The sequence below is a fragment of the Equus asinus genome, chromosome 29 (assembly GCF_041296235.1).
Source record: "Equus asinus isolate D_3611 breed Donkey chromosome 29, EquAss-T2T_v2, whole genome shotgun sequence".
NCBI lineage: Eukaryota > Metazoa > Chordata > Mammalia > Perissodactyla > Equidae > Equus > Equus asinus.
This window is the reverse complement of record NC_091818.1, coordinates 17,981,096-18,008,662: the sequence shown is the minus strand read 5'-3', so window position 1 is coordinate 18,008,662 and position 27,567 is coordinate 17,981,096. Positions and strand designations below refer to the sequence as shown.

The following is a 27,567-nucleotide window of genomic DNA, read 5'->3' as shown; positions in this document are numbered from 1 at the left end:
GTTACCATTTGCGTGAAATATCTTTTTCCATCCCTTCACTTTCAGCCTCTGTGTGTCTTTAAAGTTGAAGTGAGTCTTTTGTAGGCAGCATATTGTTGGATCCTTTTTAAAATTAATTCAATTAATTAATTGATCTATATCTTTGGATTAGAAAATTTAAACTATTTGCATTTAGAGTAATTACTGATGGATAAGGACTTACTGTTGTCATTTTGTTAATTGTTTTCTGACCGTTTTGTAGATCCATTGTTTCTTCCTCCCTTGCTGCCTTACTTTTGTGATTTGTTGATTTTTTTGTGGTGGTATGCTTTGATTCCTTTATCTTTTGTGTGTCTACTAGAAATTTCTTCCTTGTAGTTACAATAAGGTTTACATAAAACATCTTACAACAGTCTCTTTAAGCTGATAGCAACTGATGTAAAATCACTTTTGATTCTCTCCTCCACACCTTTTATGCTACTGATGTCACACTTTACATCTTTTTATTTTGTGTATCTGATAACAAGGTGTTATAGCTGTAGCTGTTTACAATACTTCTGTATTTTAACTTTTGTACTAGAGTTAAAAGTGATTTATACACCACCAATATAGTATTAGAGTATTCTGAATTTGATTATATATATATACCTTTACCCAGTGAGTTTTGTACTTTCATATGTTTTCATGTTGTTACTTAGCATTCTTTTGTTTCAAGTTGAAGAACTCTCTTTAGCATTCCTTGTAAGGCAGGTCTGGTGATGAGGAACTCACTCACCTTTGTTTGTCTGGGACTGCCTTCATTTCCTCTTCATTTCTGAAGGACAACTTGGCCTGGTATTGTATTCTTGATTGGAATTTTTTTCCAGCACTTTGAATATCATCCCACTCCCCCCTGGCCTGCTGGGTTTCTGCTGAGAAATCTGCTGATAGCTTTATGGGGATTTCCTTACATGTGTAGAGTCTCTTTTCTCTTGCTGCTTTCAAATTCTCTTTTTGTCTTTGACTTTTGAAGGTTTGACTATAATATATCTCAGGGTTATCTTCTTTGAGTTGATCTTGTTTGGGGTCCTTTGAGCTTCGTGCATCTGGATGTCCATATCCCTCCCAAGATTTGGGAAGTTTTTAGCTATTGTTTCTTTAAATAAGCTTTCTACTCCATTCTCACACTCTTCTTCTGGGATTTCCATAATGTGTATGTCTATCCATTTGATGGTGTCCCATAGGTCTTGTATACTTTCTTCACTTTTTTCATTTTGTTCCTTCCACTAACTGGCTAAGTTTAAATGACTTGTTTTTGTGTTCGCTGATTTTTTTGTGTGTGTGATTGAGTCTGCTGTTGATGCTGTCTATTGAATTTTTCAAGTCTATCATTCTCCAGCTCCAGGATTTCTGTTTGGTTCTTTTTTATGGTTTCTATTTCTCTATTAATCTTCTCACTTTGTTCATTCATTGTTTTCCTGATTTTGTTTAGTTGTCTATGTTCTCTTGTATCTATTGGGCATTTTTAATAGATTATTTTGAAGAATATATTTAAATAATTCTTTGTCAGGAAATTCATATCTCTCTAGTTTTTTTTGTATATATATGAAGAATGTTGGCCCTGAGCTAGCATCCATTGCCAGTCTTCCTCTTTTTGCTTGAGAAAGATTGTTGCTAAGCTAACATCTGTGCCAATCCCCCTCTGTTTTATCTGCGCTGCTGTCACAACATGGCTGGATGAGCAGTGCTAGGTCTGTGCCCAGGATCTGAACCCATGAACCCTGGGCTGCCAAAGTGGAGTGTGTGAACTTAATCACTATGCCACTGGGCCAGCCCCATAGATCTCTTGTTTTGGGGGGTTAGTTATTAGAGCTGTATTAACTTCTTTGGTGGCATTATGGTTGTCTTATTCTTGTGATTTGTGTAGCCTTGTGTTGTTGTCTGTGTATTTGAAAGAGCAAACACATCTTCAGTCTTTAAAAACTGGTTTTGACAGGTAAAGACCTTCTCTTCTCAGGGCCTTGGCTGATGCTATTGTCTCAGGGATTACTGTCAAGTGAAGTTGGAGCTGAGTCATGTGGCTGCTGCTGGGTCTGCAGTGGGGTCCATGGTTGGTAGACGTGTTACCAGGGGCTCAGGTGGGGCGTGGATTGTGTCTGGTCTTTGGGTAGATGGAGCTTCCTTCTGCACTTTGGTCAGTAGGGCTGGCTCTGGGAAAAGGGTCCACTTCAGAATCTGCAGATGATGGGCCTGTTACCCAATGTAGTTCTCTCCAAGCGTAGTTCTGTCTGGATTCCTGTACTCCCAGGAGGTCATTGGGCAGATCCTTGGTTGGGCAGAATTGGCCCTGGTATACAGCTAAGAGGGCCTAAAACTGAGTCACAGGGCTGGTTGAGGGTCCACAGTTGATACTGAGGTCTGTAGGCCTGCCTCTGGGGATACAGATAGGTGCATTTCCTGGTGGGTCCCAGGGCAGGCAGAACTTCTCCCTGACTGTGGCTGTACTGGGCTGGAGCTGAGTTATGGGGCCACTTCAAGATCTAGAGTCAGACTGAGGTTGGCAGGCCTGTTACCAGGGGAGGGTTGGGTGTGACTCCCACTGGGTACCTTGGTGAATGGTGCTTGCAGTAGGACCAACGCCAAATGTGGTTATAGCTGAGTTCACAGAGGGGCAGTACTATTTCTGGGTCTGAAGCTGCATCCACAGCCAGCAAAACTACCACTTCTACACCAGCCTGCCTTCCCAAAATGGCCCTCCTGGATCTTGGGCTCCATGGTGGTTTCATAATCTCCCACCTGGGTCCTGCAGCTCTCACAAAGGCACTTCTGTCTGTGGATGGCTGTTAAATTATTGTTGCTGGAGGGCAGTATGTGTGTGGGACCTCCTATTCTACCATCTTCCTGATATCACTTCTTTAGTGATTTTTTTGGGAGGTGGGAATGGTGGTAGGTAAAAGACAGTTTGAATAAGCTACACATAGATTTCTTACTTCATTTCCATGGTCTGTTATATTTGATGAATGACATAAATACTAACCATTTTCATGTTAGCACACTCTGATTATCCTCTTACTTCACCAACTGCTTTATTTTTTCAGAGCAGATTTAGGTTCACAGCAAAAATGAGGGAAATGCACAGAGATTTTCCATATGCCACCTGCCCCCACACATATGTAGTCTCCCCCATTATCAACATTCTACACCAGACATTTGTTACAGTTGATAAACCTACATTGACACATCATAATCACCCAAAGTCCGTAGTTAACATCATGGTTCACTCTTCATGTTATACATTCTGTGTGTTTGACAAATTTATAATTACATGCATCCATCATTATGGTATTGTACAGAGTATTTTTTACTTCCCTAAAAATCCTCTGTGCCCACCTATTTATCCCTCCCCTCACACCTCAACACATGGCAACCACTGATTTACTGTCTATATAGTTTTACCTTTTCCAGAATATAATATGGTTGGAATCATACAGTGTGTAGCCTTTTTAGATTGGCTTCCATCATTTAGTAATACACATTTAAGGTTCCTCCAAGTCCTTTCATGGTGTGAGTTCATTTCTTTTTAGTGTTGAGTAGTATTCCATTTTCTGGACATACCACAGTTTATTTATGCATTCACCCACTGAAAGATACCTTGGCTGCTTCCAAGTTTTGGCAGTTGTGTATAAAGCTGCATCTGTGTGTAGGTTTTTGTGTGGATAAAAGTTTTCAACTCCTTTGGGTAAATATTCAGGAGCACAATTGCTGGATCATAAGGTATGTTTAATTTTGAAAGAAACTGCCAAATTTTCTTGCAAAGGGTCTATATTATTTTGTATTCCCATGAGCAGTGAATGATAATTCATATTGCTCCACATCCTCACCACCCTTTGGTATTATCAGTATTCCAGATGTGGCCATTCTAATAAGTGTGTTGTGGTGTCTTGTTGTTGTTTTAATTTGCATTTCTCTGATGACATATGACGGGGAGCATCTTTTCATATGCTTATTTGCTATCTATATATCTTATTTGCTGAGGTGTATGTTAAGGTCTTTGGTCCAGTTTTTAATCAGGTTGTTTGTTTTCTTATTGTTGCATTTTAAATGTTCTTTGTATATTTTGGATAATAGTCTTTTCATCAGATATGTATTTTGAAAATATTTTCCCTGTCTGTGGCTTGTCTTCTCATTCTCTTTATATTGTCTTTCACAGAGTAGAACTTTTTGATGAAGTCCATTATTTCTTTCATGGATTGTGCCTTTGATGTTGTATGTAAAAAGTCATACCCAAGGTCACATAGGCTTTCTCCTGTGCTGCCTTCTAAGAGTTTTATAGTTTTGGGTTTTACATTTAGATCTGTGGTCCATATTGAGTTAATTTTTGGGAAGGGTGTAAGGTATTTTCTGGATTAATTTTTTTGCATAAGGATGTCCAATTGTTCCAGCACCATTTGTTGAAGAGACTGTCTTTTCTCCATTGTGTTGCCTTTCTCCTTTGACAAAAATCAGTTGACTATATTTATGTGGGTCTATTTCTGGGCTCTCTATTCTATTTCAGTGATCTGTTGGTCTACTCTTTTTGTCTTGATTACTAAAGCTTTATGGTAAATCTTGAAGTTGGAAATTGTCATTCATTCAACTTTGTTCTTCAATATTGTGTTGGCTATTCTGGGTCTTTTGCCTCTCCATATAAACTTTAGAATTAGTTTGTCAATATCCACAAAATAATTTGCTGGGATTTTGATTGAGATTGCATTGAATCTATAGATAAAGTTGGAAAGAACTGTCATCTTTCTATCTATGAACATGGAATATCTTTCCCTTCATCTAGTTCTTTGATTTCATTCATCAGAGTTTTGTAGTTTTCCTCCTATAGATCTTGTACATATTTTGTTAGATTTATACATATTTTATTTTTTTAATATTTCTTATTATATTGGATATTTCCACTTGGATATTTTGCTGTCATCTCAAGAATTCCAAATCACATCTCGTTCTGGTTTTTTTTGGTGCTGTATTCTTTCTCCAGTCACCCATCGATCCATTATTATTCCCTTTTCATAAAACTCCATTTTAAATCAGATACTAAAATTTTTCTTCAGAATTTATTTTCTTTTCATCCTTGAAGTTGTTATCTTAGTTCAGACTCTTTTCATTTAAAGGTAAATCATTTAAATTGCCTACCAGCTAGTCCTCCAGTCATTAGTCTTTTCCTCTCTCTGTTCCATTCTGCCTCTATAATTACACTAGAATTTTTTTCTAAAAATAAAATTTTGGGGACCAGTGGGGAGCTGAGCCTCCACACCCATGTACATCAATGAGATGGTAGGAGATGGGGTTCAGCACTCCGCTCACCCTTCCATCCCCTAATATCTCCACTGAACTTCCACTTACATCCTGCAGTAACAAAGTGATGTCAGCTAACTCTCCACCCACCCTCCCTGGTGTCAGTGTAGGCCACTGGGATGCTGAGGTCACACTCCCATTTGAAGAAAATTTGGCAGTGAAAGTCAGTGCCCTACTTTTGCCGGGAAGGTGTGAGCAGGGCCCAGTGAAAAGTTGAATCTACACACTCAGCTGATTCTCTCACTATACCCCAATAGAGGACTGCCTGATTTTAAAAAAGTCTAAATAGAATGCAGAGTCTCATATCCAAAATGTACAGGATACGATAGAAAAAGTTGTCATAGCAAAAATAAGGAAAATCACAACTTGAATGAGAAAAGACAATCAACAGATGATAACATCAAGATGAACCTGATGTTGGAATTATCTGACAAGAACTTTATTTATTTATTTATTTTGATTGTGGTAACATTGGTTTATAACATTCCATAAATTTCAGGTGTATATCATTTTATTTCAATTTATGTGTAGATCATACCATGTTCACCACCCAAAGACTAATTACAGTCCATCACCACACACATGTGCCTAATCACTCCTTTCACCCTCCTCCTTCCCTACTTCCCCTCTGATAACCACCAATCCAATCTCTGTCTATATGTGATTGTTTCTTGTTGTTTTCCTTCTACTTATGAGTGAGATAATATGGTCTGAAAAGGACTTCAAATCAGTAATCACAAAAGTACTTTAATGGGCAATTATGAATTTTCTTGAAACAAATGAAAAAATAGAAAATTTCAGCAAAGAAAAACAAGTTATAAAATAAATCCAAATGGAAATTATAGAAGTGAAAAATACAGTGACCAAAATAAAAAACTCTTTGGAGATTGTTGGAGATTATAGTGAACTTGAGGATTGATCAATTGAATTTACTCAATCTGAACAGCACAAAGAAAATAGGCTGAAAACACAACAGTTTTAGGGACTTCTAGGATGACAACAAAAGAGCTAATGATGATATCATCAGTATCCTAGATCAAGAGGAGCTAGAGAGTAGGACTGAAAAAAATATTCAAAGAAAGTAATGGTTAAAGCTTCCCTGTTTGGTGAGAGACAGAAAATTACAGATTCAAGTTTAGTGAGTTCCAAGGAGGATAAATGCAGAGTCCACATGAAGACAAGTTTCATAATTGAATTTCTGAAAACTAAAGATCAAAAAAAATCTTGAAAGTAGCTAGAAAGAAATTTCACATTATTACAGAGGAACACCGGTTAGAATGATACTGATTTCTCATGTGACATCATGGAGGAATAAGTGGCAAAAAATTTACAAGTACTGAAAGAAAATAACTGTCAACTGGAAATTCTATATTTATAGGTAAATATCCTTTAGGAATGAGGGGAAATAAAGATATTCTGAGATAAAGGAAAATTAGAGAATTTGTCATTAACAAGCCTACGCTTTACTGATCAAAGTGGTAAAACATTTATATCAGTAGACTAAATTACATATGTATATTCTAATACCTAGAAGAACCACTAAAAAGAATCATACTGTTTTTATATACTCAAAACCACTACAAAGAAAGAAAAAAAGGAAACCTGAAAATGTTACGCAACCTATAAAAGGTAAGAAAAGGGAAAGAGAGGAGTGAGCAATAGAAGAAATGAAGATAAAACAAATAATAAAAAGGCAGACTTGAGCCGTAACATACGAATAGTTACTTTAAATGTAAGTAGTCTAAATGCACCAATTCAAAGACAGAAATTAGCAGAGTGGGTGAAAAAACATGATCCAAAAATATGCTATCTACAAGAATCTTACTTCACATAGAACAACATAGATAGGTGGAAAGTAAAAGGATTAAAAAAAGACATGTCACACAAATATTAATTTAGAAAAGAAATGGCTTAATACTAGCAGATAAAGTAGACTTCAGAGCAAATAAAATTACTAGAGACAAAGAGAGACATTACATAATGATAAAAAGATCCATCCATCAGGAAGACATGATGATCCTAAATGTATATACACCAAATAACAGTCTCAAAATACAAGAAACAAAAAGTGATAGAGGTAAAAGGAGAAATAGACAAATCCAAAATTATACTTGGAATTCCAACACTTCACTCTCAGCAATTAATAGAACTACTAGGCATAAAATAAATAAGGATATAAAAGACCCAAATAATACAGTCAACCAATGGAATTAAATTGACATATGTAAAACATGTCAGACAACAACAGCAGAATACATTTTTTTCAAGTGCTCATGGACTATTCACCAAGATAGACCATTTTCTGGGCCATAAAACAAACCTCAAACAATTTAAAAGAATTGAAATTGTACAGAGGATATTCTCTGACTGCAGTAGAATTAAACTGGAAATCAGTAACAGAAACACAATAAGAAAATTTCCAAACAGTTGGAAATTAAACACGTGTATCTAAATAAATCATTGGTCAAATACGAAATCTCAAAGGAAATTAAAAAAATTCATGAGTGAATGAAGATGAAAGTACAACATATCAAAATATATGAGATGCAGCTAAAGCATTGCTGAAAGTGAAATTATAGCACTAATGCTTACATTAGAAAAGAGTAAAACTCAAATCCATAATCTATTTCCTGTATCAAAAAAGTAGAAAAAGAAGAGCAAAATAAACCTTAAGTAAGCAGAAGGAAGCAAATAATAAAGATAAGAGCAGAATCAATGAAATTGAAAAGAAGAAACACTAGGAAATAGTGGGGAAAAAAGATTAAAAAACCAATAAAATTGATTTGCCTTTTGCAGTACTGACAAGGATAAAGAGAAAGTTACTAACAGCCAATATCAGGAATGAAATGAGTTATCACTACAGATTATGCAGCTACTTAAAGGATAATAAGGCAATACTATGAATAACTTTATACTAATAATTCAATAACTTAGGAGAAATGTACCAATTACCTCCAAACCACAAGGTACCAAACTAAAGATGAAATAGATAATGTGAAGGGTGTCAAGATGATGGCATAGGTAGACTCTGAACTCACCTCCTCTCATGGACACAATGAATTTACAACTACTCTTGGAACGATTACCCCTAAGAGGGAACTGAAAACTGGATAAAAAGAAACCCCACAATAAGGGACAGTGCTCATTGAAGTAGAAGAGGCAGAAATTCCTTTCTGTAAAGAAAAATGCCAGCCAGGAGCAGCCTTAAGGTACAAAGCCTTCCCTGGAGGAGTGAGGCATCTGGACAGGGGAATGGTACCACAATAAGCAGCTTTTGGACTCATTACAACTGATACAAGTGTCATAATACCTGGCTTTGCTGGATGTTAACTACAATGAGAATGTCCCCAGAAAAGCTATCAGACATAGGCAAAAAAAGCCTGCTTTTAAAGGACCCATGCACAAATTCACCCATTTCAGAAAACAACCTAAAATCACCAGAAATAAAGGTGCACAGTCCTTTGGTGAAAAGAGACTCACTTGATCACCTCTGGGTGCATCTTGGTGAGAGGTGAGATCTCTCCAGGGACTGAGACATTGGCAGCAGCCATTATTGTGACCTAGTAATGGTATGCTGACAGAGATGCTGGGAGAAGCCATTGGAGTTCTTCCCCTGGCCTGTTAGCACAGGGGTCTGGCCTACTCACTGGAGCACTGATTTATTCTGGCTCAGCCAGGGCAGATGGCCTGCCATAGGAACTGGCCCCACCCAACAGCAAGCCCTCAGGCAACTTGTGAGCCCACATATGTGGGATCCTTGGAACCTCTACAGGTGGGTGAATGGATCGGCCTCTGCACTGCAGGCTGTGCATGAGGGGCTGGCCTGCATTGGTGGAGTGTGTGGGGCCTGTGCAGTGGGGCCATGGGTCCACTTCAGTGGGTTGGGGCATGTGCATAGGGCAGGACTGTGTTGATGGGTTGTGTGGCCATCTGGGTGATGGGACTTGTCAGCTACAGAGACTGGTGCTTCTCAAACAGCCACATAAGTGCTTGGCCCCAACTTCACATACTGAAATAATTGGGTGCTCCGATGCTGGTGGTGGGCCCCCTCAGCTGCAACCCTGTGAGAGTTGGTAATTGCCTTGCAGGCTGGAGACATACAGCAATTGTAAGCCCCTTAACCTAGCATCCAGCCATGCTCAGGGTCTGCTCACTTAATAGAAAAGTTGCAACAAGGATGTACTATTTGACCTTGCAGTGAACAGTGCTGGGGCTCCCTACACCCAATAAAGTGACTGAAAGAATCATAGCAGGAACACACAACTGAGCATTACAACCTGCTGGCCAGGGGAACAGCCAAGCCTCCCTGGGCACCTGCAGCAAGAGCAAAAATGCCATAACAGAAGAACACACATAGCCCACACAGGCAATCGTCCTGGAACATTTGGAACTGGTGATGAGAGGAAAGCACACTGCTAGGCCACATAGGACATCTCTTACATAAAACCAACTCTCCAAGGTGGGGAGACATAACTGACCTACCTAATACATAGATATAAGCGGAGGGAAAGAGGCAAAGTGAGGAGACAAAAAATGCATTCCAAGAAAGGGAACAGGATAAAACCCCAGAAAAAGAACTAAATGAAACAGAAATAAACAATTGACCCAACAAAATGTTCAAAGAGTCAAAAGGATGCTCACTGATCTTGGGAGAAGGATGAATGAACTCAGTGAGAACATCAAGAAAGAATTGGAAAATATCAAAAAGAATCAATCATAAATGAAGAATACAATCCTGGAAATGTAATAATTCACTACAGGAACTCAATAGGAGAAACAATGATACACAAGAATAGATCAGCGAGCTGGATGAAAGACTAGAGGAAGTGACCCAAGCTGAACAAATAAAAGAAAAAAGAATTAAAAAGAACAAGGACAGTCTAAGGGACCTCTGGGACAACATCAAATGCACTAACATCCATATTATGAGTGTCCCAGAAGGAGAAGAGAGAGACAAAGGGGCAGAGAATCTACCTGAAAAAATAATAGCTGAAACTTTCCTAACCTAAGGAAGGGAATAGACATCCACTTACAGGAAGCACAGAGAGCACCAAACAAGATAAACCCAAAGAGGCCCACAGCAAGACACATTATAAGTAAAATGTCAATGACTAAAGATAAAGAGAGAATCCTAAAAGCAGCAAGAGAAAGGCAGAAAGTTACATACAAAGGAAATCCAATAGGCTATTGGCTGACTTCTCAGCAGAAACCTTACAGGCTAGAAGGGAGTGGCACAATATATGTAAAGTGCTGAAAGGAAAAAACCTGCAGCCAAGAATACTCTACCCAGCAAGGTTATCATTCAGAATGGAAGGAGAGGTAAAAAGTTTCCCAGAGAAGCAAAAGCAAAAGAGATTATCACCAAGTAGCCAGCTTTAGAAGAAATGCTAAAGGGACTTATTTGAGTGGAAAAGAGAAGAATACAAATAGGAGTAAGAAAACTATGAAAAAAAAGCAACAAAATCACTGGCAAAGCCAAATATTCAATAAAGGTAGCAGATCACCCACCTATGAAGCTAATATGAAGATCAAAAGACAAAAGTTCTAAAATTATCCATTTCCATGATAAGAGGGTAACAGATACACATGTACAAAAAAGGAGGTTAGATATGATATCAAAAACATAAAATGCAGGAGGCGAGGAGTAAAAGAATAGAGCTTTTAGCAAGAGGTCAAACTAAAGAGACCATCAACTTAATATAGATTGCTATATAACTAGGTTATTCTATATGAACGTGATGGCAATCACAAGCCAGAAACCTGCAATAAATACACAAAAAATTAAGACAAAGGAGCCCAAACATAATACTAAAGAAAGCCATCAAACCACAAGGGAGGAGAGCAAGAGAAGGAGAAAGGAACAGAGAACTACTAAAACACCCAGAACAAAAGGGAAAAAATGGCAATAAGGACATTCTTATCAATAGCTACTTGAAATGTCAATGGACTAAATGTTCCAATCAAAAGGCATAGGGTGGTGGATTGGACAAAAAAACGAGACCCACATATATGCTGCATACAAGAGACACACTTCAGACCTAAAGACACTCACAAACTGAAAGTGAAGGGATGGGTAAAAATACTACATGCAAATGGCAATGAAAAGAAAGCTGGGGTAACAATACTTATATCACACAAAATAGACTCTAAAACAAAAACTGTAACAAGAGGTAAAGAAGGGCACTACATAATGATAAAGGGAACAACTCCACAGGAGGATATAACACTTGTGAATATCTATGCACTCAACATAGGAGCACCTAAATATATAAAGCAATTATTAACAGACATAAAAGGAGAAATAGACAGAAACACAATAATAGTAGGAGACTTTAAGACTCCACTTACACCAATGGACAGATCAGCCAAACAGAAGACCTATAAGGAAACATTAGTCTTAAATGACACATTAGGCCAGTTGGACTCAGTCCATAGGTACAGAACGTTCTATCCAAAAACTGAAGAATACACTTCTTTTCAAATGCAAATGGACCATTCTACAAAATAGGTCACATATTAGACCACAAAACACGTCTCAATAAATTTAAGAAGATTGACATAATACCAAGTATCTTTTCTGGCCACAAAGGTATGAAACTAGAAATCAACTGCTGGAAGAAAATTAGAAAAGCCACAAATATGTGGAGATGGAAAAAAAATGCTACCGAACAATGATTGGGTCAATGAAGAAATCAAAAGTGAAACCAAAAGTACCTGGAGAAAAATGAAAAGGAAAATACGACATGCCGATATTTATGGGATGTAGCAAACGTGGTGGTTCTAAAAGGAAAGTTTATAGCAATGCAGACCTACCACCTCAGCAAACAAGAAAAATCTCAAATAAACAATCTAACAGTGCATGTAAAGGAACTGCAAAAAGAAGAGCAAACAACGCCCAAAATCAGTAGAAGGAAGGAAATAATAAGAATCACGTCAGAAATAAATGAAATAGAGACTTAGAAAAACATAGAAAGAAATCAATGAAGTGAAGAGTTGGTTCTTTGAAAAGATAAACAACATTGGCAAACCTTTAGCTAGACCCACCAAGAAATAAAGAGAGAATTCTCAAATAAATAAAATCAGAAATGAAAGAGGAGAAATTACAACAGATCTCAGAAATATAAAAGATCATAAAAGAATACTACAAAAAGCTATACGCCAACATATTGGATAAATTCCTAGAATTATACAACCTTCCAAATCTGAGTCAAGAACAAATAGAGAATTTGAATAAACCAATCACCGGTAAAGATATCAAAACAGTATTCAAAAACCTCCCTCAAAATAAAAGTCCAGGACCGGATGGTTTCCCTAGAGAATTCTACCAAACATTCAAAGAAAACTTAATACATATCCTTCTCGTAGTCTTCCAAAAAATTGAAGAGGAGGGGTGGCTTCCTAACTCATTCTATGAAGCCAACATTACCTTGATACCCAAACTGGACACGGAAAACAAGAAAATTACAGGCCAGTATCACTGATGAGCATTGATGCAAAAATTCTCAACAAAATACTAGCAAATCAAATACAATACATTAAAAAGATCATCCACCATGATCAAATGGAATTTATTCCAGGGATGCAGGGATAGGTCGACATCTGCAAATCAATCAACATGAAACACCACTTTAACAAAATGAAGAATAAAATCACAGGAGCATCTCAATATATGTAGAGAAAGCATTTGACAAGATACAGCATATATTTGTGTTAAATACCCTGAATATAGAAGTAAAGTACCTTATCATAATGAAGGCCATATATGACAAACCCACAGCTAATATTCTCAGTGGAGGAAAACTGAAAGCTCTCCCTCTTAAGGACAGGAACCAGAGAAGGATGCCCACTTTCACCACTCTTATTTAACATAGTATTGGAAGTCCTATCCAGAGCAATCAGGCAAGAAAAAGAAATAAAAGGGATTCAAATTGGAAAGGAAGAAGTGAAGCTGTCACTATTTGCAGATGACATAATTTTATATATAGGAAACCCTAAGGAATACACCAAGCACAACTAGAAGGACCTACTACTAGAATATACAACTATGTACTAGGGGGCTTTGGGGAGCAGAAGAAGAAGAAGGAGAAGGAGAAGAAGGAGAAGATTGTCAACAGATGTTGGCTCAGGTGCCAATCTTTAAAAAAAAGTTAAAAAAAGAGAATCCACCAAAAAACTTTTAGAAATAATACAGTAATACAGTAATGTTGCAGGATACAAAAATCAGTTGTGTTTCTATACACTTAGAAGAAATTAGCAGGGAGAGAAATTAAGAATACAATCCCATTTACAATTGCAACAAAAAGATAAAATATCTAGGAATAAACTTAAGCAAGAAATTGAAAAACCTATACTATAAAAACTATAGAACATTATTGAAACAAACATAAGAAGACACAAAGAAATGGAAAGATATTCTGTGCTCTTGGATTGGGAGAATTAACATAGTTAAAATGTCCATACTTCCAAAGCAATCTATAGATTCAATGCAATCCTTATCAAAGTTCCAATGACAGTCTTCACAGAAATAGAACAAAGAATCCTAAAATTTGTGTGGAACAAGTGATCCCAAACAGCCAAAGGCATCCTGAGAAAAAAGAGCAAAGCTGGAGGTATCACACTCTGTGACTTCAAAATATACTACAAAGCTATAGTAATCAAAACAGCATGGTACTGGCACAAAAATAGACACACAGGTCAATGGAACAGAATTGAGAGCCTAGACATAAACCTATACATCTATGGACAGCTAATTTTCAACAAAGGAGCCAAGAACCATACAGTGGAGAAAGGAAAGTCTCTTCAATAAATGGTTTTGGGAAAACTGGACAGCCACATGTAAAAGAATGAAAATAAGCCATTATCTTACACCATACACAAAAATTAACTCAAAATGGATTAAAGACGTGAATGTAAGACCAGAAACCATGAAACTTCTAGAAGAAAACATAAGCATTATGCTCTCTGACATCTGTCTTAGCAGTATGTTTTCAAGTACGATGTCTGACCAGGCAAGGGAAACAACAGAAAAAAATAAACAGTTGGGACTACATCAAGCTAAAAAGCTTCTGCACAGCAAAGGAAACCACTAACAAAACAAAAAGACAACCTAATGAGTGGGAGAAGATATTTGCAAACCATGTATTCGATAAGGGGTTAATATCCAAAGTATTTAAAGAGCTCATATATCTCAACAACAGAAACAGTAAGAACCCAATTAAAAGCTGGGCAAAAGATCTGATCAGACATTTCTCCAAAGAAGATATACAGTTTTCCAACAGGTACATGAAATGATGTTCAGCATCATTAGTTATCATGAAATGCAAACCAAAACTACAATGAGATATCACCTCATGCATGTCAGAATGGATTGACCTTGAGGGTATTATGCTAAGTGAAATAAGTCAGAGGGGGAAAGTCAAATACCTTATGATCTCACTCCTAAATGAAGATAAAAACAACAACAAACAAACAGAGACAGAGATTGGAGTGGTGGTTACCAGAGGGGAATGGTGGTAGTAGGAGGGTGAAAGAAGTGATTAGGCATATGTGTATGGTGATGGATTGTAATTAGTCTTTGGGTGGTGAACATGATGTAATCTACATAGGATTTGAAATATAATGATGTACACTTGAAATTTATATAATGTTATAAACCAATGTTACCACAATACAAAAAAAGAAAGGAAATAGGTAATCTGACTCTATAACCATTAAAGAAATTAAATTCATAATTAAAATTTTGAAAAAGAAATGTCCATGCCCAGATGGTTTTTCTGTAGAATTCTACCAACCATTTAAAGAATAATTAACACCAATTTTACACAATGTCTTCTAGAAAGTAAAAGAAGAGGGAACATTTCTCAACTCCTTTTATGTGGCTAGTGATTATCTGACACTAAAACCAGACAAAAACAGTACAAAGTACTGACCAGTATGTCTCTTGAACTTAGGTGGAAAAAGCTTCAACAAATATAAGCAAATAGAATTCAGCAAAATATAAACATTTATACACCAAACCAAGGGGTGTTTATTCTAGGGATTCAAAGCTGGTTCAATATTCAAAAACCAATCAGGCTAATCCACCATATTAATGGATTAAAGAAGAAAAATCGTATGAGCATATTAGTCGATGGAGAAAAAGCATTTGACAAAATTCAAAACCAGTTCATAATTAAAATGCTCAGAAAAATAGAAATAAAAAGAAACTTCTTTAGCTTGATAAAGAGCATTTAAAGTAATCCACACTTAACATTATACCTAATGGTGAAAAATGGAATGTTTTCCTCCTAAGATCAAGAACAATGCAAGGACATCCACTCTTATTCAATATACTATTGGAAGTTCAAGCTCTTGTAATAAAAAAAGAAAGAATAAGAGCCATATAGATTGCAAAAGAAGAAATAAACTAGACGCATTAGCAGATGACATAGTTGTCTACGTAGAAAATCCCATGTTGTTGCAAATGGCAAGATTTCACCTTTTCATGGATGAGTAGTATTCCATCGTGTATATACATATACATATATATATATACGTATGTATTTATCTATCTATATATACCATATCTTCTTTATCCATTCATCCGTTGATGGGCACCTAGGTTGTTTCCAAGTCTTGGCTATTGTAAATAATGCTGCAATTAACATAGGGGTGCATATACATTTTTGAAGTAGTGTTTTTGTGTTCTTTGGATAAATACCCAGGTGGACCTTTAGGGTATTATTGCTAAGCAAAATAAATCAGACAGAGAAAAATAAATACCATATTATTTCACTCAAATGTGAAAGATAAAAAAACCCCACAATAACACATAGATATAAACAGATTAGTGATTGCCAGTGGGGAAGGGGGTTTGGGGGTAAGGTGAAAGGGTTAAAGGGGGATATTTGTACAGTGATGGATGGAAACTATGCTTTTGTTGGTGAACACGATGTAGTCTATACAGAAGGTGAAATATAATGCTGTACACCTGAAATTTATGTTATAAACCAATGTTACCTCAATTTAAAAAAGCTATAATAAATTTTAAAAATGGAAAAAAAAGAAAAGAAACTTCCATGGAATATACAAAGAAACAAAACAAAACAAAACAAAAACTCCTCCTAGAAGTAACTAGTGAGTTCAGCAAGGTTGTGGATAAAATATCAACATACAAAAAACAATTGTGTCTCTAAATACTAACAGTGATCATGTGGAAGCCAAGATTAAGAGCACAATACTGTTTACAATTTCTCAAAAGAAAATGAAATACTTAAGTATAAACTTAACAAAACACGTGAAGTATGCTGAAAATAACAAAATGCCACTGAAAGAAATCAAAGAACAACTAAATATATACCATGTTCTTGGATCAAAAGACTCAACATAGTAAAGATTCCAATTCTTTCTAAATTGCCTAATGAAATTCCTTTAAAAATCCCAGCAAGGTCATTTGTAGACATACACAAGCGTATTATAAAATTTATATGGGAAGGTGAAGGACCTAGAATAGCCAAAATAATTTTGAAAAAGGTGAATAAAGTGTGAGGAGTCATTCTAGTTGATATGAGGCCTACTATATAGCTACAATAATCATGTCAGTGTGGTATTGATGGCGGAAAAGACATAGGGAACAGAATAGAGAATCTAGAAATAGACCCGCACAAATGTGCCCATCTGATTTTTGACAAATGTGCCAAAGCAGTTTGATGGAGGAAGGATAGCCTTTTCAACAAATGGTGCTGGAGCCATTGGCTATTCACAGGCAAAACAAACAAACAGACAAAACAACCTTTCCCTAAATCTCACATCTTACATACAATTAACTCAAATTGTGTTATGGAATTAAATGTAGAATGTAAAAATGAAAAAGCATTAGGAAAAACGTAGGAGAATCTTCAGGACCTAGGGCTAGGCAAGGAGTTCTTAAATTTGACACCTAACTATGATCCATAAAAAGAAAAATTGATAAGTTGGATCTTTTCAAAGTAAAAAACTTTAGTTCTGTGAAAGATCCAGTTAGGAAGCTGAAAAGACAGGTAACATACTGGGAGAAAATGTTCGAAAGCCACATACATGACAAAGGACTTGTATGTAGAATATATAAAGGACTCTCAGAAGTCAACAGTAAAAAAAACCCAAATAAAAAATTGACCAAAGAAATGAACAGACATTCTGTTGAATAGGTTATGCAGATGGCACATAAGCACATGAAAAAATTTTCATTTTTAGCCATTAGGGAAATGCAAATTAAAACCACAATGAGAAATCACTACCCAGAATGGCTTAACAAAACAAAAACCAACTGATATCATTAAATGCTAGTAGGATGCAGGGAAACTAGATCACTTAATACATAGCTGGTGGGAATGTAAAAATGGTACAGGCAGTCTGTAACAGTATGGCAGTTTCTTATGAAAACTAAACATATAGTTGTATTATGTCCCAGCAATTGCACTTTGGGGCATTTATTTCAGAGAAATGAAAACGTAAGTTCACACAAAAATGTGTATACAAATGTTCATAGAAGCTTTATTTGTAATAGCCAAAAACTGGAAACAACCAAGGGTCTTTCAAAGGGTGAATCATTAAACTATGGTGCATCCATACCATGGAATACTACTGAGCAATCAAGAGAAACAAACTGTTGATACATGCAACAAGTTGGATGGATCTTAAGAGAATAATGCTAAGTGAAAAAAGCCAAGGTTGAAAGGTTTCATTCTTTATGATTCCACTTACATAACATTTTTGAAATGACAAAATTATAGAGATGGAGAACAGATGAGTGGTTGTGAGGATTTTGGCAGGAAGTGAGATAGGTTGGCCATAAAAGGGTAGCATGATGGAATTTGTGATGGAACTGTTCTGTATGTTGACTGTGGTCGTGGTTACAAAAATCTACAGATGTGAGAAAATTCATAGAACTAAATACACACACATATCTTCATATCTACACATAAGTGAGACCATGTAAAACCGGTGAAATCTGAATGTGGTTGGTAGATTATATCAACATTAATTTCCTGATTGTGATATTGTACTATAGTTATGTAAGATGCTACCATTGGGGGAGACTGGGTGAAGTGTATATATGATCAGTGTGTTTTTTTTACGTGTGAGTCTTCAGTTATCTCTAAATAAAAATGAAAAAAATAACTTTGTCGTGTCTTTTTCTAGCTTAAAAATTCTGTAAGTCTTTCCCATTCACTTTTTTTTTTAAAAAGATTGGCACCTGAGCTAACATCGGTTGCCAGTCTTCATTTTTTTTTCTTCTTTTCCCCAAAGCCCCCCAGTACATAGTTGTATATTCTAGATGTAGGTCCTTCTGGTTGTGCTATGTGGGACACTGCATCAACATGGCTTGATGAGTGACGCCATATCCACACCCAGGAACCAAACCGGCAAAACCTTGGGCCACCGAAGCTGAGCACGTGAACCCAATCAGTCGGCCATCGGGCTGGCCCCTCCATTCCCTTTTATTAACCTCTTCTTTAAGGCTCTACACAGTTTCTCCGAATTCTACATGTTTAACTTTGTTACTGTCTGCTTCAGACAGACTAATAAACTCACCATTTCTAAAATAAAAACATGTTTTACAAAAAACAGTGTTGTATTACCTCCGTGTCTTTCATTAAGCAGTAGTAGTTCTTTGCCTAGAATGCCCTAAACAGCTTATTCTTTGTCAATCCAAATTCTATGTAAAATGTAGGGCTAGAATCAAGGTTCTCAGTTAATTATTTTTTTAGAGTATTTTAGTTAATAGTGTGGTCTGTCTCCTCTGAATTTCTGTAACTCGTGCCACTTATTTGACGTTTAGTTATATGTATGTTTGTATTGCTTAACTTTTTTTCTGCCTAATTAGAATGTAAGCTATTTGAATACAGAGACCATGTCTGTATGCTCATGTGATGAAAGAAGATGGAAGGAGATTGAAAAACGTCTTCCTTATTTATTGTTTGCTACAAATGCCTTGTATGAAGGGCTGATGGAAATAATTACTTGAAGAAAACAAACTTTTATGGTACTGCTATCTATTTTATGTATTATCTTGATTCACATACCTATGCTTTTCATTTTTTAGTGGTACTATCCTTTTAAGCCACTCAGAAATGAAACGTTTAAGTCTTCTTTTAAAAAATTAAGCTATTTATATTTAATTGTAAAACTAAAAAGCCACAAATGTTTAAGTTCAAACATTATAAGAGACTATTCAATTGAATGAAAAGTAAAAATTTTCTTTCCAGTGACCTTTATTCTCACTTCCTAAAAGCAGCCACAGTTAATTTGTGTGTGTGTGTGTGTGTGTGTGTATGTGTGTAAGATTAAGACTTTTAGAAAATTTCTGGATAAATACAAATATTTATGTACATATAACTTTATACACGTAGGCTTGAAATATATACTAGTTTATATCTTACTTTGGACATGAATCTATGTATGCATAGATAGATCAGTGTAGTTCTTTACTGAAAGCATTATCTTTCTGTATAGTAATTTATTAAGTCAGTTCCCTATTAATAGACATTTAGGGCTTTTCCTGTTTTAGTTATTACAAACAGCGTTGCTTATATCTTTGGGCACTAATATGAGTCTGTATGAAGGGTAAATTGTTAGAAATGGAGCTGCTCTATGAAGGGTTTGTGTATTTAAAATTTTTGGCAGTGTTGCCATATTGCCCTTCAGAAAGGTGGTACTAGTTCATCCAGTCACCTGTTTCCCCACACCCTGGCCAATACCATGCATTATCAAACTTAAATCTTTGCCAATATGGTATATGGAAAAGAATAACCTTATTTTAATTTGCATTTCTCTAATTATGAGTGGAAGTTGAGTATTTGATCATATACATATTGGCTATTTGCATTTTTTCCCTCTGGGCTGATTATATGTCATATCTTTGGTCATCTTTTATTTATGTATAAAATCTTTGTATTTTAAAGAAATTGGGTCTTTCCTGTCATATGAGTTGCAACTATTTTTTTCTAGTTGTCAGTTGTCTGTTGACTTTAGGAGTTTTTAATGCAGAAGTTTTAAAATTTCATTGATATCAGATTTAACAATCTTTTCCTTTCTGACTTCTAGGCTGCAATTTATTTTGACTCTTTAGTTTCCATATAGTTATATGAATATATAAATATATATATCATTTGTCTTTCTTGAACAACTGCTTATGTTCGTTTATTTTTCTTTCCTTTCACTGTGACCTCCCTAGTCTAGGGTTTCATTTAATTTCTGTAATAGCCTCTGATTAGTTCCTGGTACATCTACATTAAGTCTCTCATTCCCTTAATCTGTCTTCCAAACTACTGCCAAAGTAACTTGCCTAAAACTTATGTGCTGTCTTACTGCCACTTCAGATCCATTCTTTACCCTTCTGTATACCCTGTTTTTCACGCTGGGAATCTGGTCTATGGGGACTCTGTCTGTGGGCTTTCAAGCCCTTTGTTTTCAGTTGGATTCTGCCCATGGAGAACACTGGCCAGATATTAGAGAGAGAGAGAGGGAGGAAAGTAAGGGTAGGATGTTTCTTCTTCAGGGTCTCTCCCTGTGGGGTTGCCAAGGGCTGGGTACCATGGCAAGGCCATAGCTCCTACCATGGAAAGCTGTAGTTCTGATCAGCAGCCCTTCTCCACAGCTTTCTCTAGGTTTCTGTCATTGCTCCCTCTCCTGGCCACTTCTGGCCTATGGGAAGTAATGGTTTCGTTGATGTTAATAGCCTCTGGAGACTGGACTGTTTTTGTGGTTTTGCTATATCGTGCCCATGTCTTTGCAAACAGTCCCTTTATTAAAGTCTTCTTAAGTTATCCAGTTTGACTATGCATTTATTTCTTGCCAAATCGCGACTGATAAATCATTTAACTTTTTACAAAAACCTGTTATGAATGACAGATAGAAGGTACCCTGTTTTAATTGGTGTTCATTTCTGCTGTCATCATCAGTGAAGTTTTGAGGAGTAGCGGTGGGTGTGATTATTAAGATTCAAACTATATCCCTTCATTAATTAAAAAAATATTTATGTTCTGTGATGGTTAATTTTACATGTTGACCTGGCTGGGCTATGGTGCCTAGATAATTGGTCAAACGATACTATAGATGTTTCTATTTTGGATGAGATTAACATTTAAACTGGTGGATGTTGAGTAAAGCAGATTACCCTCCATAGTGTGAGTGGGCCTTATCCAATCAGTTGAAAGCCTTAATAAAACAAAGACTGTCCTTTGAGAAAGAAGGAATTCTCCCAGCAGACTGCTTTTGCACTTGGACTGCAACTCCTCCCTGGGTCTTCAGCCTACTGGCCTACCCTGTAGATTTTGGATTTACTAGGCTTCAACAATCATTTGAACCAATTCCTTAAAATAAATTTCATTGTCTCTCTCTCTCTCTATATGTATACACATACATGCATATGTATGTACACACACAAACACAGACACACGTCCTATTGATTCTGTTTCTCTGGGGAAGTCTGACTAATATATGTACCCAAAACACCTAATATGTGCCAAGAGCTGTCATTCACATTCAGAATATGTCAGAGAACAAACAAAGCAAAGAAACATCACTCGTTTGATGGAATGTATATTCTAGTAAATGGGGGAGGCAGGCAATAAATAAAATGAGCATAATAAAAAAGTAAATTATGTAATGTGCTAATAGGTGATAAATGTATGGAAACAAGAAAAAGAGCAGTGAAAATGGGGATTGGGATACCAAGGGTGGGGGTAGCAGTTGGGGTTTTATATACAGTAAGTTGTTTAGACCTTACTGAGAAATTAGCATTTAAGCAAATGCTTGAAGATGAGAGAATTAGCCATATTAATATTTTGGGTAAGAGCATTCTAGGCAAAGGGAACAGCCAGGACAAAGGCCCAAAAGGCAGAGCATGTTGAAGAAAAATCAAGCAGACCAGTGTGGCTGGAGCAGAAACAGTGAGGAGAGAGTAGAAGGAGATGAAGTCAGAAAGTAACGGGGCCAGATCATATAAGAACAAATAAATGGAAGACCCTTTATGCCTTTAAAAAAAATGTGGTTTTTATTCTGATTATCCCTAAGGAGATACTGGGTTTTGATCAGAGAAGTAACATGATCTGACTTAATGTTTTAAAACGATTGCTCTGACTGCTGTATTGCAAATTGACTATAGAGGGTCAAGATTAGAAGCAGGGAGTCCAATTAGGAGACTTTTGCAAGAAGCCATGCAAGAGATGATGGTGGTTCACATCAGGGTAGTGGGTGCAGTAGAGTTGGTAAGTGCTGAGATTCTGGATATGTTTTGAAGGTAAAGTCAGTCAGCTTTCTTGAATGGATTGGATGTAGGGTGTGAGAAAAAGAGAAGAGTCGAGAATAAGTTCAAAGCTTTTGGCCCAAGCAGCCAGAAGGATGAAATTGCTGTGACCTTCACTCGGGTAGGCTGGTGAAGCCGGTTTTGAGGAGGAAGACCAAGGATTCTGTTTTGAAGATACTGATTTTGAGATGTCAGGAATGTTGTAGGCATATTTGAGTAGGCTGTTACATATATATTTTGGTGTTTTGGAGAGAGGTGTGTGCTGGAAATAGGAATTGGGATGTTGTTTGTGTATAGATGGAACTTAAGAGTAGATAGATCATGAAAAGAGTGAGTGTAAATCGAGAAGAGAGGATAGGGACTGATCTCTGAGGTCTTTCCAGCATTAAGAAATCTGAGACAAGATGAGGGCTAGCAAAGGGGAATGAGGAGGAGTGACCTAGTGAGGTAGAAAGAAAACTACTGGATTGTAGTGTCCTAGGAGACAAGTGAAAAAAGTGTGACTATGAGAAGGGACTGATCAGTGATGTCAAATGCTCTGGATAGGTCAAGAAGGTGAGGTCTGAGAATTCACCAATGGATTCAGAAAGAAATGTCATTGTTGACCTTGAGAAAAGCAGTTGTTATGAGACGTCTCTGGTCAGAGAGCAATTGGAGACAACAACCAAAGACAACTCTTTGCAGTGATTTTGCTGCAAAAGGGAGAAAAAAATAGCATAGTAGCTGGGGAAGAAGCTGGGGACAAAATAAGGATTTTATAAATTAGGAAAAATAATAGAATGTTTATATGCTAGTAGGAATGATCCAATAAATAGGAAAAGATTTATGATATAAAGAAACAAAGGAGACTTGCTGGGACAATATCCTTGAATAAGTGAGAGAAGATGGCATAGGAGCTTGGATAATTCATTTATGAAACTAGGTAGGAAGGCAGAGTATCAGGGTGCAGATGTTGATAGAGGGCAGATGTGGTGTAGGAGCCTGTGGAAATCATCCTTTGATTGGTTGAGTCTTCTCAGGGAAGTAGAAAGATCGTCAGCTGAGAATGAGGATAGGATAGGAGAGGCGAGGAGAGAGATGAGGATTTTCAATAGTCATTAAGTGGAGGAGTGAATGGATTAGGGTATCTTTTAATTACCTGGTGATATTTAAAGCCTACTTGAAATCATGAATTTAAAATAAGATGTCTCTGTAGTACTTAGTTGTCTCTCTCCAGTTTAGCTCCACAGTTATTTTTAGTACTCCATCTATTGTAATGAATCATTCATAAAATCACCCCTAGCCAGCCATATAGAGTACAAGAAACTATTTTATTACAGTGTCAGATATTTTAGGAAAACATGTATAATTCAGTTTTACCAGGTTTATTAGGAATACTTAGTATAGCTTTATTTCCTTGGCTTGCTATACTTTTTTGTCCATTGCTTTGATGTCAGCCCTCTTAGTCTATTCACTTTTTATTCAATGGTATTAGTTCCACTCTGCTTTTATTTTCCATCCAAGTTATAATTTTCCTTTTGTAAGTTTCTTTTGTACTAGAGAAAAAAAGGTGTGTTGTGTGTGTGTGTGTTTTAAATCTATATTCTTGATGCATGCACCGTCTTGTTCCTGGTGAAAATACCAAAAATATGAAGAACCAAGATAATATGAGCACCAACTAATTAGAATAGATATTAGCACGGGAGCAGGGTGCTGCATACTGTTTGTTGTGCCAAAGATTACTTCTTTAGGTGCTGGATCCTGGGAAGATTGAGGTGCCAGGGCAGTTGGATACACTTGAAGGGCTCAGGGTAGCGCTATTTACCAACTGGATCAGGAGAATTTCAATGATACTGTCATACCACTGTTTGAATATCTGTATGAATATCAGCCCTTTTTCTCCCAGGGAGAGGTCTGCATGAACAAAATTTATTTTTTAGTATATTTGATTCGTAATCTTCATAAACTTCATAATCTGCCCAACTCTTTCCCAATTCATTCAACTAAATTTCCTTGGTATTTTCTATCTCCTTTCATTGTTATATCTGAGAAACTATTTTGTTAAGCAGTGCTTTTATTTACGTGATTGTCAAGCAGTGATGCAGTCCAAAAGAGCAGCACAGTGGTAGCCATGAGATTGGCTTGTCATACTTCCATATATTAGGCCGGTAAGGAGACAATGGACACAAATAAAGCATTATTACTCACAGACAGCAAGAGCAAGATCAGCATGGTGTCAGCTGCTGATGTTCCTAGTTCCATAGGAGTACACGAAGCAGCAGGGACCAGATGACAGACCAGACAAGTGATTTGTTGCTCTGCTGTGTAGAAACAAAATCTAAACTACAGCTGTGCAGCTTTATAGATTTATGCAGGAGCCTTCAACTGTGCTCTAAGGAAAAGAGGGATAGAAAGTTCTGTAGTCAACTGAAATTGGGGAGATAGATGAGAAATGGGCTGTGTCAGTCTTCCACAAGAAAGCAATGAGAAACTGCCTCATGGAGACTTACCACCAGGCTTCTCTTCTCTTTCTCCAGGAGAAATTGCAGGGCATTCTGCTAAGATTTCGGTCTGACCACTGTCAAACCTTGCCTATGTAGCTTATGTGGACCTGTATAATGTTGACCGAGTGCCATGGTAGAGCTATTTCCTTATAGCAGTGAGTCTCAAATGAGGGCTATTTTGAGCCCTACAGGATATTTGTCTGTAGACATTTTGGTTGTCACAACTCAAGAGTAGGGGGATGCTGCTGGCACTTTCTTGGTAGATGTCAGTTCTGCCCACAATAAGGAAATTATTTAAAAGGTCAGTAGTGCTGAGGTTGAGAAACCCTGTTTTACAGTTATTTCTTCCTTTGTTACTTCTTTTTTGTTCTCCATTGTTTGGCAGTGAATCATACATTTAGTAATTTTTATTATGAATTAATTAATGATTCATTACAAATTTATTAATAATAATCTATTAATTTTATCATTCATGAAGTCTTCCCTGAAAGACTGTTATTTCAAGATCAGAAGCAGTCACACATCTATGTATTTCCTATCACATGTAATAAACAGTAAATAAATATGTAATTTTTGTGAATATCTGAGTTAAATCAACTCCAACTGATTTGTTCTGTTTTTCTGTTATCCTGAGCCATATCTGGCACAGTAACCTATTGAAGTAAAATTTTGCATTTATAAACAGCCATATTTTGCATTAAACATATACAAAACACTTTTATTTTATAGTGTTAAAATAAGAAGTACTCATAATTAGGAGGGACTGCTATTTACTATGCAATTACTTTATTGATATCTCTGTCTGTCAATGACTAGACTGAAAGGAATGAAAGAATTGGTACTTGACTTGGCTCCAATGGGTGCTGCATAACTAGATCTTGGTCCAGAGGTTCAGCTACATTCACTTGAGCTACATATTGTGAGGCACAAAAGTAGATTTAGATTATATATTAATATTAATAACTGAAATTTAAGTGTCTGATGTATGCTAGGTATTTTCCTAGTAACTTTACATGTATTCTTTGATCTTTACAACTACTTTATGAGATAGGTGCTCTAAGTCGCCAATTTTAACAGATGAAGAAAATTAAGTTCAGAGAGGTTAAGTAACTTACCCAAGGTCACATAATTAGTAAGTCAGTAGAGCAGGTTTTGAGCCAAGCAGTTTGACTCTAGAACTTGTGCTCTTAATGATTACACCACTAATAATACATTGGTAAAAAGAAATCTCATATTTTTACCCAATTTACTTTTGCTATTTTTGTTGTTAATGTTGTTGGTATACCTAATTATGTTCATGCAATATATAGAATTCATAGAATTACCTAGTTTTATTTTTATATTTATTTACTTGTTACTAATTAACTTACCTTAATGTCTGTGAATAATATTTAAGAATATGTTACATTTTGTTTTACAAACTGCCTATCTCTAGAGCATGTGTTCTAGTTCTTAAGTGTAGTTTAAATTCTTATTCTTTGATAATAAATAAATGTTTTATTTATTGAAATTTTAACAGAGATAGTGAAAAGCCATCAGATGCAGTACAACGTCACGAACATGTAAAGCAGAAAATTGAAGGTGATAATATTTTATACATGTTTAGCATTTAGCATTAGGGTTTCCTAAATACATTACCACTTTGAGACTTATAGTTTAAAATTTATAGCCATAAAAATTATACAATAGTAAATTTTAAAAGATATTCAATAGTGAGTTTTATATTTTCAATAAAGTTATGTTTTGGGTTCTGGGAGTGTACAAAATGAATAAAACTTGGTTGTGACCCCCATAAAATCCACAACTTAGTAAGGACAAAAGCACATGTTGTGGAATTTTGATATAGTGTAATGCATGCTAAAAGTATGTGTAATTTGCAGAGTCCACAGAAAGAAGCCAATTTGTTCAACCTGAGGGAGTTAGGTAGATTTTATGCAACCTAAACGGATAAGTAGGATTTAGTCAAACAAAGAATGCAGATATTTGTAAGAAGAGAATATAGCATGAACAAATAGCATGAATAGAGAATTACAACTGGAATGGTGTTAGAGTATCAAGCAATAGGTAGGGATAAGGTAGGAGAGAGCCTTGTCAGAGAGATTGGATGCTGTGCTAAGGAATTTGGTTTTTCATATACAATAGGGAATTGAAGATTTTTTGTAGGAAAGAGATGTTATTGGACTTAATTTTAAAGAGATTTTTCTGGCCACATTGTAGGAGCTAGATTTGGGTACTGAGAATAAGAAGGGAAAGTTATTGCTGTATCTTAGATGTGTGATAAGTGCTTATATTAGACCACAGGTAAATGAGAAGAAAGGGGCAGATTTGAGAAATATTTACTGGTAAAACTGGCAAAACTTGGTGATTGGATATGAAAGGAACTGAGATTAGGTGATGGTAGCATTAACTAAGAGAATATAAGAGGAAAAACAAGTTTTGTTGAGAAAATGATGAGTTCACGTGACTCAGTTGTTACACACATTCTTACAGATATTACCACTTGTTGCCTGAGTGGGA

At 36.3% G+C, this 27,567-nt stretch overlaps 1 protein-coding gene across 1 annotated transcript in view; it reads left to right on the top strand.

Moving 5' to 3' along the window:
* Positions 1-27,567, top strand: part of CCDC7 (coiled-coil domain containing 7) — a 432,318-nt gene that overhangs the window by 50,935 nt on the left and 353,816 nt on the right. Inside the window, exon 7 of the mRNA XM_070500835.1 lies at positions 26,570-26,631. Coding sequence (XP_070356936.1) covers positions 26,570-26,631 — 62 coding nt within the window. The remainder of the gene's footprint in view (positions 1-26,569; positions 26,632-27,567) is intronic.